A 16,200-nucleotide genomic window follows, 5' to 3' on the forward strand; every position below is an offset into this window, starting at 1 on the left:
CTCTAAAATCAGTAAGACACATTTAAATATATCCTTATTATAAAAATACAAACTGCATTTCTCACAGATGATTTCTGGCCCTGATCCTGGCTTTGTCACTAGCTGTGTGACCTTGTATAATTTACTAAACTTCTCAGAGTATTCATTTCCTCATTTCTAAAATTAGAGTTTTACAGGAGATACATTCTACTTTCCTTTTTAACTCCATGATAGTTTCTCTTTGTGCATTTTTTATTTACTTCTTTAGTCTAGGTCCTTTCTTTGTTTTCAGAAGCATTTGTAATGGCTCACACCCTAGAATACCTATTTGTGATCTCTTTGACCTTCCTTAATTCTAATATAATGTATATACTGATCAGGATAGGCTAGATTATATTACAGTAGCAACTTCTCTAACCTCAGTGGATTAAATCCACAAAGTTTATTTCATGCTCATACTGTCAGTCTGCCCATAGTATGTGATCTGGGAACTTTACTCTGTGTTGTCCTCATTCCAGGACCAAGGCCTTCAAAGTACCCAACCTCTGGAGCTTTGCAAATTCTACAGTAGAGGTGAGAGAGAGAATAGCTATGTCATCATTGTCTGAAATGTTCCACCCAGAAGTAAACACATGTCACTTTTGTTCATATGACATTGGCCAAAGCAAGTCACATGACCTCACCTAACTTCAAAAGGGCATGAAGTGCTATCTCACAATGTGGCCAGGATGTGGGGAGACACAGGAATATTTGGCGAACAACTCTTATGACTATCCATTATATTTTAAATCAAATGTTAACTTCTGGTAGAAGTGTCAATTAGTACTACATTTATGGAGGGAAATTTGCAAACATATCAAAAGGCCTAGAAATATGTCTACCACTTGATTTAGTAGTTTCAGTTTTAGGAAATTATTGAACAGATGTATAGAGATGTACATTCAATAATTCATTCCTTGAATATATGTTTATTGAATATCTACTATGTAATGGGGAGCTGACCTGGTCCATACCTTCGTGGAGCTATTTGCAGGAAAGGCAAGAGATAGTACCAGAAATAATTTAAATGAAACAGGTTAAGTGCTATGATTGGCAAGTATAGGCTAGTATGAAAGCATACAGGAAAATTTCTTCTGACCTGTTTTCCAGTTGGCTGATTCTCTCTTCAGCTGTATAAAATCTGCTCTTCAAACCACCTCCATTAAATTTTTCATATCAGTTTTTGTAATTTTTTATTTCTTAAAAAGTTCTGCTTCAAATGTACTGAATTACTTTTTAAATTTTCTATCACTGAAGATATTTTCAGGTTTGTCTTTTGTGAAGATATTGTTTTCTCAAATTGTGACATCATTTTGAATGCCTACAAATCTTTTGGTAATAAAAATTAAAACTTACATGGTTATAATTTACTTTATTAAAATTTGCCAATATTCAGGGGGAAAAAAACATGATCCAGATTGTGTATATAGATTGCAACATTTAAAAATTTGCTCATAGTGAGTATTGTAAGGTGATACAGAAATGATAATATTTGAGTTAGGGTGTTAGGATTATGACTGATTTTAAAAAATTTTTCTAAACTGTATAATGTTATTACAATAATATTATTTCATAGTTTTTAGAATGGAAGAAATTAGACTGGCCAAATCAACTTAAAAACAAAGTAAAAGTAATGATATTAATGGAGAATAATTTATTAATATCAATGGAGAGTTTTTAAAAGCTTTCACAGCTGTTTTGTCATTAAGAAAAACCTCTGATTTGCAACCATAAATTAAATAAAGATTGTTAAGAGTATAATTTTTATCCTTTTTATCTTCATGATAGCAAGTTTGTTAAGTCTCTCCATGTGGAACTACAGTACAAAGAAAAATTATAGAAGCCTGCTTCCCCTTTCTTTTTTCTCTTCTCATTCTTTTTTCTTTCTTGTATTAGTTAGGTTTATCTCACATCAAGAGTGTGGAGCAGAGTTAAGAATGTACAGGTTTCTTTTAGAATTAAGATGGAAGAAGAAAATAAAGAGGAACATACTAACTTTTTCTTTGAGGGCATATTTTCTATTAGCAAGTAGTATGCCTCTCACAAAGAAAATCAGACTTGGAAAACTGAAGATATTTAGCATAAAAAAGGTTAAATACTTAATAATACTTTTTTACATTTTTCTTTTAGGAAGAAGAAAGGCGTATGGCATCTGTTGTAGCCAAAAAAGAGGAAGAGAAGAAGCGAGAAAGTCATAAGCAATCTTTGCTTAAGGTATTTTCTATGATGTCTGCATTCATATATGTGCACATGCACTCACACCCAGTGAAGCTAGCTAGCTAATCAGCTAGAAAAGTAGTTTCCAAACTGTAAATTTTTCATTCCTATCAGTAGAGTTTTTTTTTTTTTCTTTTTTTTGCTTTTTGCTGTACGCGGGCCTCTCACTGCTGTGGCCTCTCCCGTTGCGGAGCACAGGCTCCGGACGCGCAGGCCCAGCGGCCATGGCTCACGGGCCCAGCCGCTCCGCGGCACGTGGGATCCTCCCGGACCGGGGCACGAACCCGCGTCCCCTGCATCGGCAGGCGGACTCCCAACCACTGCGCCACCAGGGAAGCCCCGGTAGAGTGTTTTTAATAAACAAACACCCTTAAAACTTTTATAAGTCACTACCTATAAACAAACTTTTACTTCTGAAATACAATATAATGTACATTATAAAACACAATGCAAAAGATAGAAATTGTAAAAGAGATTAAAAATAAATATAACAGAAGTTATAATTTTTTCCATACCAGTATATCACCATGTGTATCCTCATGGCATGTGCATTTCATTTTGGAAACCGCTGTAGTAGACTGTCATCTTTAATGATATCTTTTAATGAGCTCTGCTACATGTTTTTTTTTAAATGATGGCTTTTTGCATTAAAAAAATTTCTCCATTAGCTTCTCTGATATAGAGGTGGTAAAGGTTTTGAGGAGTATAGGAATTAAAGGTTTTTTAAACTGGTTTTAAATTATTTAACATATCAGATGTTAAATTTCCTTAAAATGTTTTCTTTAAAAATATTTTATATTAACATAACAAAGTATAATAAATAAAGACAGCTTAAAGTTTATAGTTCTTATTATGATTCTACTATGTTCTGAAACTAAGGATATCACCCTGATTACCATTACTCATTCTTGTCTTGTGTAGGTGCTTTTCTTTTTAAAATTAAAATGGCATTCAGAATTTTTAAAAATGACTAATAGGGATACAAAGTTGTATCTTAGTGAACTTACTGGGGTGATGGAAATGTTATGAGTTAGCAGATATACACATTTGTCAAAACTGATCAAAGAGTACACTTGAACGTGTGTATTTTACTCTATGAAAACTACTCCAAAATTAACAAACAAAACAAAACAAAACAAACTTGGTCCCAAGCCCTCTCAGCTCCAGGCTGCTACTTCAAAAGTAATTAGAACTGTTACTCAGTATGCTAAAATTTTCTCACCTGCTGTTATTGGTGATTTAACTCTAAGGCTTCCAGTGTAAGTAGAACCTAGTATAGGCAACAAATTGCACTTGACTCCATCTTTGAACTGAACATTTTTTATTATATACCCAATTCAGCTGCTTGTAACCATCAGTATTTTTGGAAATATGCCATTAAATTTTTAGCTAACATGTTTTTTAGATGTTTGGAAAATATTTATGAAAACTTCAAAAAATACCTAATGCTTCTCTTGAAGTCGCTAAATAGGGCTCTTTAATTATGAGGGTTATTTAATTTTAAAAATTTTTGGTAAGAGGAAAAGTGTAGGAAATCAGGAATTCTAGCTCTAGCTCAGATTCAGGGTCATGATATCAAAGACCCTCAGCATTTACTGGAGATTGTTTCATGTGACAACACATATTGATCATTAAGAAAATGGGATGGGTGGTTACAGAGGGACAGGAAGAGTGTATGGACCTATATCTTCAGCCTTATCGCTTTTCTATCTTTCTATTTTCTTTTCAAACTTGGAAATGAATGGAAGTGATAGTTATGGGATATACTGGTGTGGTATTGCTTGGACTATAAAGAATAGACTCAAGTGGCAGAAGCTGAAAGTTGGCATCTTCTAAAATAATTGTCCCTTTAACACAGACTTGGCAAATTGCCGTCTAGCTATAGTCGTGATTGTACTAATATATGCCAAATGCATCCATGATCTTTGAGCATGAAATTTTTGGGGTGTACCCCCTTTTGCCTTACAGAATCTCTAGGCTTTCTTTTGCTCCTCTTTTTTTTGCTCCACAGACACCTAGAGCCCTTGTTTGGCCCCCTGGCCAACCAGCAATCCCCACCTGACCCTAGACTGCACTCTTGTTTTAAAATGTCTTCCCTTTTCTTGGCCTCAATGAAAATATCCATTTTCTTAGTCAACCTGGTGTTGATCTGATTTTAATAACCCAATTAAAGAAAGCTTAACTTTGGGATTGGTATAGGAAAGTGTTTGCGTTTTGAGAGTATCTTGTTATAAATTTGTTAGCATACTCAGTGGTGTAAACTTTTGTGCCCTGTTTCTAAGCATCACTATATCTACCTCACTTAGAATATTTATTTTTGCCGACTCAAAGTCAGCCAGAAAACCAAATGCATGGAGCCAGCATGATAGCCATCCTCCATTTACTCGCTGCCCCTGCCTCTTTCAAAGTAGCCTTGGTACTGAGTAAAAATAGTGGTATTGCTTAGATTAAGAATTGGTTTGTCCCAGTCATCTGCAAATAACTGAAATAGAATTCTTTAAGGTAAGGTGCCTTTTTATCATAGATTTGGGGGGAAAATTTATAGTAGAATGGCAGATTCCTACTTGCTTTAGATAAGAAAGACATACATAAAATGTCAAAAAGGCTCAGAAGTATATACATATTAAGTATAACCCATTTAATTATATAAACAAATTTGAAATTCCAAGCAATAGAAAAAAGAACCCATGCTAGAAACTTTTTTAAATGCAGAAATAGAACTTTTAAAATGTTTAGTTTTAATTAAGCTTTGTCACCACTTTTCATTCCTATCCAATGCCATTTCTACATCTAAAATTTTAGATAGGCAAAGAGGTGGAACTAAACATAAGTATTCTGCATGTGTGAATGCACTGAGGGAATGGGCAAAGACTCTTCCTAACAGCCTTCACTGGCTCCAAAGAGAGCAGGTGAATTAGTATCACACAGATGGTTTTTCACTGGATGATTGTTCTCTTAGTAAAGAGAAAAGGGAAAGTGTCCATTTTCAGCACTCTGATTTAATCAATATGCCATTTAAAAATTAACTTTTGATAATGGATAATCTAGGATGCTATTAGTTATCTAGAAATATTTCAACCTAGTACAACTTCATTTAATAGTCTATGTATGATTATTAATTTTCAGACATTGTAATTTATGCTGTGAAGCTTGGAACATTGATCAGTCTCTCTCCTTCCTCCTTTCCCCCCCAAAGTATTCCACCATATTTGCCATAATTATTGAATAGGAAAATTAAAATATCATTAGTTTTTTCTTGCTGTGTTTAAACACAAAGACATAATTTTCTGTCTAATTAAAACTTCACATAACGCTTGAATATATAAATTTCTGTCAAATTAAACTTTCAAATAGTGAATTTTCTTATCTCCAATGGAAGTAATTATTGTTTTGCATATAATTTGTTAAGGATGATAGAGCATCGTTGAGATGGTTGATTGCATAGGTTAAATAAAGGCCACTTATACTGTGTTTTAGAATACATATTTGGTAGCTACTTTTAAGTAACAGACTCCTTTTAAAGGTGTGATAAGTAGTACAAACAATATGCTCCTTGGACTCCCGTGCTACAAAAATTGCATTATGTAATTCTTGTCCCAATGAACTTTTTCATAGGAGAAGAAAAGGTTAATAATTAACAGCGTAGCTCGAAAGTGGGACTTGCAACAACATCGAATTACCAATATTGCTACAAACCAAGATGGAAAAGATTCAGACTCTCAGGACCACTGTCAGAACGATGGAAGCACCATCTCTGCATTTCCAGAGGAAACAGGGTATGCAATGGTATTCTTTCCAGATACTAGTATCTTTGGAGAACTGAATTTGGAGCAGAAACAGGAAAACATTTGACATATAATTATTTTAAGATAGTTTTCTTAAGAAAACCTACTGAAATTAGCATTATATTGAAAATATAAGCTGACCCCTAATTTAAAAACCCTTCAGTAGTTTCTTATTTTTCATAGGAATAAATCTAGATTACTTAATATAGCCTGTGAGACCCTCTACCCACCTCACCTATTTTATCCCATACCATCAGCCACTTTATTCTTGTGCTGCAGCCTCAGTGATTTCCAGTTCAGTTACTTCCTACTTCAGAACCCTTCTCTTACAAACAGTTGTATTCTCCCCTGCCCTACTTTCCTCACCCTACCCTGGCTAACTACCATTCAGCCTGGAGGTCTTAAATTTAAACCTCACTTCCCCTGAAAAGCCTTCCCTAACGACTTCCCGGAGACTAGGCTAGATCAGATAACCTTTTTTTCTCCCAGTACTCTGCACTTGCCCTTGTTAGCACTTATCATGACCATAATTAAATAAATAGTGGGTAATTAGCTGTTTCATAACTGTCTTCCCCACTAGAATGTAAGCTTCTCAAGGAAAAGAATCCTGATTGTCTTAACCTCTGTTGTTTCCCCAGTAGCTATCACAGATCCTTACTCCTTAACTAGTAGTATTAAGCAATTCGGCATAAAATCTGAATAGTTACTCCAGTTCTGTTCTATAATATCTGTCTATTCCAGTGGCTCACAGCCTCTTCTATGACACATTGGTCAGATAACATATATCCCTTGATTTATGAGCAAATCTGAGGACGCTTTCTAGACTTGACATATTTCTCTTCCTCTCAAGAAGGCATACTAGAATCAAGTAAATAAGAGGAATATAAAGCATATATATTTTCATAGTTTATTTATAATTTAAAAACATATATATATAATTTAAAACCTAAAAATCAAAGATAGAATGCACTGCAATTTTGTTTCACTTGATGCACAGTTATCTAATGACCAAACCAAATTCTGAAACACATTTCAAACTAAATATAATATAGCTTTTATTTCAAGTTTTCAGCCAGTATTCTTTAAGCTTTCCATATATGAAGAATGCGATAAAGTCATTTAAGAGGAATTAGAATAATATTTTGGAAGTTTACTGGAGTTAAAGAGTTTGACATATATTTTAAAGACAAATATACTTTTTTTTTTTTTTTTTTTTGGTGGTATGCGGGCCTCTCACTGTCGTGGCCTCACCCGTTGCGGAGCACAGGCTCCGGATGCGCAGGCTCAGTGGCCATGGCTCACGGGCCCAGCCGCTCCGCGGCATGTGGGATCTTCCCGGACCAGGGCACGAACCCGTGTCCCCTGCATCGGCAGGCGGACTCTCAACCACTGCACCACCAGGGAAGCCCGACAAATATACTTTTACAATTTTAGTTATAAGATTAATTTATATTGATCAATGTACCTCCTTTAGCTCACTTGGGTATCCACATGGTAGAGTTTCTCAGATCTTTTAGCTAGAAAAATAAGGAAACAATTAAAATTCTAATTAAGTAATGATTTGTATAACAGATATATCACTTATATTGCCCTGGAGCTTTATTTAATATTTTTTAAATGTCAAAATGTAATTTTACTTGGCTAGAACTATACTTTATAAAATTAAAACTTTATATCATTGGGCTTTAGATTTATGAAATACTATACAAGTCAGTTCTATTTCTGATTTATCTTTTATTAAAAAATATATTTTTTATCTTCCTTAAGAAGATTTCCTAGTACCAAGTTTATACAAATGATCTTATAAATTTTATCCTGAAATTTTAATAAGGTTTTAAAATTACTCCTTTAATACGTCAAATTTATTTTTATATATGGTGTTAGGTAAGAGTGTAACTTGATTTTATTTCAATTGACTAGTTAATTTTCTAATAGCATTCCTCAATTAAATTATTGTCTTTTTTAATGAGAATGCCATTTTCATGTTATAGTAGGTTCCCATAAATATTGGATATACTTCTGGACTCTCTATTCCATGTCACTAATCTACTTTTATGTCCTAATGCCAATACCAGACTCTTTTGATTATTGTCATTTTATACTAAGTTTTAATATCTAGTAAGGGAAATACGCTTTCACTATTCTTTTCAAAGTTTCAGTTCTTACACACTTGTTCTTACATATGAACTTTAAAATCATTTAATCTAAATGGAAATGTTAGAATCTTATTCAAATGGCATTTAAGTTGTTTATTTCAGTAGGATTAACATTCTTAAGATAATAAATCAGCACTTTAAAAATCATGGTATATCTCTCCATACTTTTCAGGTATACTAGGGAGCTAACTGGGGAAGTGTTGCGTTACTGAAGGAAAATCCTGAGGAAATAAAGGAGTTTATAGACCATGAAACTGTAGCAACTACAGTCTGAATTGTTGAGTGAGTATTCCAGGAGCACAGAGTAGCAAGGTATATAAGTAGAGAAGCTAAATGTCTTATAAAGAATAAGGAGATGAAAGATCAAAGATAAGGGGGACTTCCCTGGTGGCGCAGTGGTTGAGAGTCCGCCTGCCAATGCAGGGGATATGGGTTCGTGCCCCGGTCCGGGAAGATCCCACATGCCGCGGAGCGGCTGGGCCCATGAGCCATGGCTGCTGAGCCTGCACGTCCGGAGCCTGTGCTCCGCAACGGGAGAGGCCACGACAGTGGGAGGCATGCGTACCTCAAAAAAAAAAAAAAAAAAAAAAGATAAAGAATTTAAAAATTCAAGTATAATGACGAAAGAAATGATGGACCATATGGTTAGGTTACTTTTTTTTTAATTAATTGCTTTTTTATTATGGTAAGAACACATTATGAAATCTATCCTCTTAACACATTTTTAAGTGTACTATGCAGTATTAATAAATATAGGCACCACATTTTATGGCAGATCTCTAAAGTGTAACAGAAACTTTATACCTATTAAAAACAACTCCCCATTTCTCGGTGCCTCCCCCAGCCCCTGACAACAACCACTGTATTCTTTTTCTTTTTAACGTCTTTATTAGAGTATAATTACTTTACAATGGTGTGTTAGTTTCTGCTTTATAACAAAGTGAATCAGTTATACATATACATATGTCCCCATATCTCTTCCCTCTTGCGTCTCCCTCCCTCCCACCCTCCCTATCCCACCCCTCCAGGCGGTCACAAAGCACCGAGCTGATCTACCTGTGCTATGTGGCTGCTTCCCACTAGCTATCTATTTTACATTTGGTAGTGTACATGTGTCCATGCAACTCTTTCACTTTGTCCCAGCTTACCATTCCCCGTCCCCGTATCCTCAAGTCCATTCTCTAGTAGGTCTGCATCTTTATTCTCGTCTTGCCCCTAGGTTCTTCATAACCTTTTTTTTTTTTTTTAGATTCCATATATATATGTTAGCATATGGTATTTGTTTTTCTCTTTCTGACTTACTTCACTCTGTATGACAGACTCTAGGTTCATCCACCTCACTACAGATAACTCAATTTTGTTTCTTTTTATGGCTAACATTCCATTATATATATGTACCACATCTTCTTTATCCATTCGTCTGTTAATGGACACTTAGCTTGCTTCCATGTTCTGGCTATTGTAAATAGAGCTGCAATGAACATTTTGGTACATGACTCTTTTTGAGTTATGGTTTTCTCAGGGTAGATGCCCAGTAGTGGGATTGCTGGGTCATATGGTAGTTTTATTTTTAGTTTTTTAAGGAACCTCCATACTGTTCTCCATAGTGGCTGCATCAATTTACATTCCTACCAACAGAGCAAGAGGGTTCCCTTTTCTCCACACCCTCTCCAGCATTTATTGTTTGTAGATTTTTTTTAAACATCTTTATTGGAGTATAATTGCTTTACAATGGTGTGTTAGTTTCTGCTTTATAATAAAGTGAATCAGTTATACATATACACATGTTCCCATATCTCTACCCTCCTGTGTCTCCCTCCCTCCCACCCTCCCTATCCCACCCCTCTAGGCGGTCACAAACCACCTAGCTGATCTCCCTGTGGTACGCGGCTGCTTCCCACTAGCTATCCACTTTACGCTTGGCAGTGTATATATGTCCATGCCACTCTCTCACCTCGTCACAGCCTACCCCTCCCCCTCCTCATATCCTCAAGTCCATGCTCTAGTAGGTCTGTGTCTTTATTCCTGTCTTACCCCTAGGTTCTTCATGACCTTTTTTTTTTCTTACATTCCATATATATGTGTTAGCATACGGTATTTCTTTTTCTATTTCTGACTTACTTCGCTCTGTATGACAGACTCTAGGTCCATCCACCTCACCACAAATAACTCAATTTCGTTTCTTTTTATGGCTGAGTAATATTCCATTGTATATATGTGCCACATCTTCTTTATCCATTCATCTGTTGATGGACACTTAGGTTGCTTCCATGTCCTGGCTATTGTAAATAGAGCTGCAGTGAACATTTTGGTACATGTCTCTTTTTGAATTATGGTTTTCTCAGGGTATATGTCCAGTAGTGGGATTGCTGGGTCGTATGATAGTTTTATTTGTAGTTTTTTTAAGAAACTTCCATACTGTTCTCCGTAGTGGCTGTATCAATTTACATTCCCACCAACAGTGCAAGAGTGTTCCTTTTTCTCCACACCCTCTCCAGCATTTATTGTTTCTAGATTTTTTGATGATGGCCATTCTGACTGGTGTGAGATGATATCTCATTGTAGATTGATTTGCATTTCTCTAATGATCAATGATGTTGAGCATTCTTTCTTGTGTTTGTTGGCAATCTGTATATCTTCTTTGGAGAAATGTGTATAGGTCTTCTGCCCATTTTTGGATTGGCGTATTTGTTTTTTGGATATTGAGCTGCATGAGCTGCTTGTAAATATTGGAGATTAATCCTTTGTCAGTTACTTCATTTGCAAATATTTCCTCCCATTCTGATGGTTCTCTTTTCGTCTTGTTTATGGTTTCCTTTGCTGTGCAAAAGCTTTTAAGTTTCATTAGGTCCCATTTGTTTATTTTTGTTTTTATTTCCATTTCTCTAGGAGGTGGGTCAAAAAGGATCTTGCTGTGATTGATGTCATAGAGTGTTCTGCCTATGTTTTCCTCTAAGAGTTTGATAGTGTCTGGCCTTACGTTTAGGTCTTTAATCCATTTTGACTTTATTTTGTGTATGCTGCTAGGGCGTGTTCTAATTTCATTTTTCTACATGTAGCTGTCCAGTTTTTCCAGCACCACTTATTGAAGAGGCTGTCTTTTCTCCACTATATATTCTTGTATCCTTTATCAAAGATAAGATGACCATATGTGTGTGGATTTATCTCTGGGCTTTCTATGCTGTTCCATTGATCTATCTTTCTGTTTTTGTGCCAGTACCATGCTGGCTTGATTACTGTAGCTTTGTAGTATAGTCTGAAGCTAGGGAGTCTGATTCCTCCAGCTCCGTTTTTCTTTCTCACGATTGCTTTGGCTATTCAGGGTCTTTTGTGTTTCCATACAAATTGTGAAATTTTTTGTTCTAGTTCTGTGAAAAGTGCCAGTGGTAGTTTGATAGGGATTGTATTGAGTCTGTAGATTGCTTTGGGTAGTAGAGTCATTTTCACAATGTTGGTTCTTCCAATCCAAGAACATGGTATATCTCTCCATCTATTTGTATCGTCTTTAATTTCTTTCATCAGTGTCTTGTAGTTTTCTGCATACAGGTCTTTTGTCTCCTTAGGTAGGTTTACTCCTAGGTATTTTTTTCTTTTTGTTGCAGTGGTAAATGGGAGTGTTTTCTTAATTTCACTTTCAGATTTTTCATCATAGTGTATAAGAATGGCAGAGATTTCTGTGCATTAATTTTGTATCTTGCTACTTTACCAGATTCATTGATTAGCTCTAGTAGTTATCTGGTAGCATCTTTAGGATTTTCTATGTGTAGTATCATGTCATCTGCAAACAGTGACAGCTTTACTTCTTCTTTTCCAATTTGGATTCCTTTTATTTTTTTTCTTCTCTGATTGCTGTGGATAAAACTTCCAAAACTACGTTGAATAATATTGGTGAGAGTGGGCAACCTTGTCTTCTTCCTGATCTTAGTGGAAATGGTTTCAGTTTTTCACCATTGAGGACGATATTGGCTGTGGGTTTATCGTATAAGGCCTTTATTATGTTGAGGAAAGTTCCCTCTATGACTACTTTCTGGAGGGTTTTTAATCATAAATGCGTGTTGAATTTTGTCGAAAGCTTTCTCTGCATCTATTGAGATGATCGTATGGTTTTTCTCCTTCAATTTGTTAATATGGTGTATCACATTGATTGATTTGCGTATATTGAAGAATCTGTGCATTCCTGGGATAAACCCCACTTGATCATGGTGTATGATCCTTTTAAGATGCTGTTGGATTCTGTTTGCTAGATTTTTGCATCTATGTTCATCAGTGATATTGGCCTGTAGTTTTCTTTCTTTGTGACATCTTTGTCTGGTTTTGGTATCAAGGTGATGGTGGCCTCGTAGAATGAGTTTGGGAGTGTTCGTCCCTCTGCTATATTTTGGAAGAGTTTGAGAAGCATAGGTGTTAGTTCTTCTCTAAATGTTTGATAGAATTTGCCTGTTAAGCCATCCAGTCCTGGGCTTTTATTTGTTGGAAGATTTTTAATCGTAGTGTCAATTTCAGTGCTTGTGATTGGTCTGTTCATATTTTCTGTTTATTCCTCGTTCAGTCTCAGAAAGTTGTGCTTTTCTAAGAATGTGTCCATTTCTTCCAGGTTGTCCATTTTATTGGCATATAGTTGCTTATAGTAATTTTTCATGATCTGTTGTATTTCTGCAGTGTCTGTTGTTACTTCTCCTTTTTCATTTCTAATTCTATTGATTTTTTTTCTTGACGAGTCTGGCTAATGGTTTATCAATTTTGTTTATCTTCTCAAAGAACCAGCTTTTAGTTTTATTGATCTTTGCTATCGTTTGCTTCATTTCTTTTTCATTTATTTCTGATCTGATCTTTATGATTTCTTTCCTTGTGCTAACTTTTGGATTTTCTGTTCTTCTTTCTCTAATTGCTTTAGGTGTAAGGTTAGGTTGTTTATTTGAGATGTTTCCTGTTTCTTAAGGTAGGATTGTATTGCTATAAACTTCCCTCTTAGAAATGCTTTTGCTGCATCCCGTAGGTTTTGGGTCGTCATATTTTCATTGTCATTTGTTTCTAGGTATTTTTTGATTTCCTCTTTGATTTCTTCAGTGATCTCTTGGTTATTAAGTAGTGTTGTTTAGCCTCCATGTGTTTGTATTTTTTTCACATGTTTTTTCTGTAATTGATATTTAGTCTCATAGTATTGTGGTCAGAAAAGATACTTGATACAATTTCAATTTTCTTAAATTTACTGAGGCTTGATTTGTGACCCAAGATATGATCTATCGTGGAGAATGTTCCATGAGCTCTTGAGAAGAAAATGTATTCTGTTGTTTCTGGGTGGAATGTCCTATAAATATCAATTAAGTCCATCTTATTTAATGTATCATTTAAAGCTTGTGTCTCCTTATTTATTTTCATTTTGGTTGATATGTCCATTGGTGAAAGTGGGGTGTTAAAGTCCCCTACTATAATTGTGTTCCTGTTGATTTCCCCTTTTATGGCTGTTAGTATTTGCCTTATGTATTGAGGTGCTCCTATGTTGCGTACATAAATATTTACAATTGTTATAGCTACTTCTGGATTGATCCCTTGATCATTATGTAGTGTCCTTCTTTGTCTCTTGTAATAGTCTTTATTTTAAAGTCTATTTTGTTTGATATGAGAATTGCTACTCCAGCTTTCTTTTGATTTCCATTTGCATGGAATATCTTTTTCCATCCCCTCAGTTTCAGTCTGTATGTGTCCGTAGGTCTGAAGTGAATCTCTTGTAAACAGCATATATATGGGTCTTGTTTTTGTGTACATTCAGCCAATCTGTGTCTTTTGGTTGGAGCATTTAATCCATTTACATTTAAGGTAATTATCGATATGTATGTACCTATTACCATTTTCTTAATTGTTTTGGGTTTGTTCTTGTAGGTCTTTTCCTTCTCTTGTGTTTCCTGCCTAGAGAAGTTCCTTTAGCACTTGTTGTAAAGCTGGTTTGGTAATGCTGAATTCTCTTAGCTTTTGCTTGTCTGTAAAGGTTTTTTGATTTCTCTGTCAAATCTGAATGAGATCCTTGCTGGGTCGAGTAAACTTGGTTGTAGGTTTTTCTCCTTCATCACTTTAAATATGTCCTGCCACTCCCTTCTGGCTTGCAGAGTTTCTGCTGAAAGATCAGCTGTTAACCTTATGGGGATTCCCTTGTGTGTTATTTGTTGTTTTTCCCTTGCTGCTTTTAATGTTTTTTCTTTGTATTTATTTTTTGATAGTTTGGTATGTATCTTGGTGTGTTTCTCCTTGGATTTATCCTGTATGGGACTCTCTGTGCTTCCTGGACTTGATTAACTATTTCTTTTCCCATATTAGGGAAGTTTTCAACTATAATCTCTTCAAATATTTTCTCAGTCCCTTTCTTTTTCTCTTCTTCTTCTGGGACCCCTATAATTCAAATGTTGGTGTGTTTAATGTTGTCCCAGAGGTCTCTGAGACTGTCCTCAGTTCTTTTCATTCATTTTCTTTATTTTGCTCTGCAGTAGTTATTTCCACTATTTTATCTTCCAGGTCACTTTACCGTTCTTCTGCCTCAGTTATTCTGCTATTGATCCCTTGTAGAGAATTTTTAATTTCATTTATTGTGTTGTTCATCACTGTTTGTTTGCTCTTTAGTTCTTATAGGTCCTTGTTAAACGTTTCTTGTATTTTCTCCTTGCTATTTCCAAGATTTTGGATCATCTTTACTATCATTATTCCTGAATTCTTTTTTAGGTAGACTGCCTATTTCCTCTTCATTTGTTTGGTCTGGTGGGTTTTTGCCTTCCTCCTTCATCTGCTGTGTTTTTCTCTGTCTTCTTATTTTGCTTAACTTACTGTGTTTGGGGTCTTCTTTTTCAGGCTGCAGGTTCATAGGTCCCCTTGTTTTTGGTGTCTGTCGCCAGTGTCTAAGGTTGGCTCAGTTGGTTGTGTAGGCTTCCTGGTGGAGGGGACTAGAGCCTGTGTTCTGGTGGATGAGGCGAGATCTTGTCTTTCTGATGGGCCGGTCCACGTCTTGTCGTGTGTTTTCGGGTGTCTGTGGACTTATTATGATTTTAGGCAGCCTCTCTGCTGATGGATGGGGTTGTGTTCCTGTCTTGCTAGTTGTTTGGCATAGCATGTCCAGCACTGTAGCTTGCTCGTCGTTGAGGGATCTGGGTCTTGACATTGAGATGGAGATCTCTGGTAGATTTTCGCCGTATGACATTACGTGGAGCTGGGAGTTCTCTTGTGGACTGGTGTCCTAAACTTGGCTCTCCCACCTCAGAGGCACAGCCCTGATGCCTGGCTGGAGCACCAAGAGGGTCTAGGCTATTTTTGTTTTTTTTTGTTTTTTTGGTACGCAGGCCTCTCACTGTTGTGGCCTCACCTGTTGCGGAGCACAGGCTCCGGACTCGCAGGCTTATCGGCCATGGCTCACGGGCCCAGCCACTCCATGGCATGTGCGATCTTTCCGCACTGGGGCACGAACCCGTGTCCCCTGCATCGGCAGGCAGACTCTCAACCGCTGCTCCACCAGGGAAGCCCCCAGGCTATTTTTAAAGAATTAAAAAGGAGAACGTTGTCAAGAGATTGGGAGAAAATTTATTATTTCTGTGACTAGCAGTCTAAATGAAATTAAAGATAAGTACATAAAGCAAGAGAATTAATAGTCGGCTGGAATAGTGGGAATTTATGGTCAGATTAAGTTTTTGAAGTTGAAGATTGTAGAGGTGGAATATATCTAAGTAATAACAACATAAGAGTAATTTGGCACCCATTGTGCCCATGAGAATGGGTTGCTGGAGAAGAGTAGAAATCAATGAGAGGAGGAGAGGAGAGAAGATCAGCTGCCGTTATTATTGTAGATACTGAAGTTACAGATGATAGAACGGGTGTGGAACTAGTGGCCAGAGTATTCAACAGTGACCAGCCTTATCTCCTCCCCATCTCAGCCATGCATCCTATGCCCTTGTCACAGAGATGTTCACTGTTCACGTTTTACTAGCGTTGGCAGCTGCAGTGATTGTAGTAGTGTCTTTGTTTATTAATTCGTTCTTTTACCTGGC

The 16,200-nt window shown here is 36.2% G+C and overlaps 1 protein-coding gene across 7 annotated transcripts in view; it reads left to right on the top strand.

Annotated features, from left to right (window-relative positions):
* LRRC49 (leucine rich repeat containing 49) overlaps positions 1–16,200 on the top strand; it is a gene marked incomplete at its 5' end in the record, with an annotated part of 155,745 nt that overhangs the window by 111,605 nt on the left and 27,940 nt on the right. For all 7 annotated transcript variants that reach the window (XM_082648708.1, XM_082648707.1, XM_082648703.1 and 4 more), the window contains 2 exons: positions 2,149–2,232; positions 5,851–6,011. In XM_082648708.1, coding sequence (XP_082504834.1) covers positions 2,149–2,232; positions 5,851–6,011 — 245 coding nt within the window. The remainder of the gene's footprint in view (positions 1–2,148; positions 2,233–5,850; positions 6,012–16,200) is intronic.

This window comes from Grampus griseus, assembly GCF_964374135.1.
Source record: "Grampus griseus genome assembly, chromosome: 2".
Classification (NCBI taxonomy): Eukaryota; Metazoa; Chordata; class Mammalia; order Artiodactyla; family Delphinidae; genus Grampus; species Grampus griseus.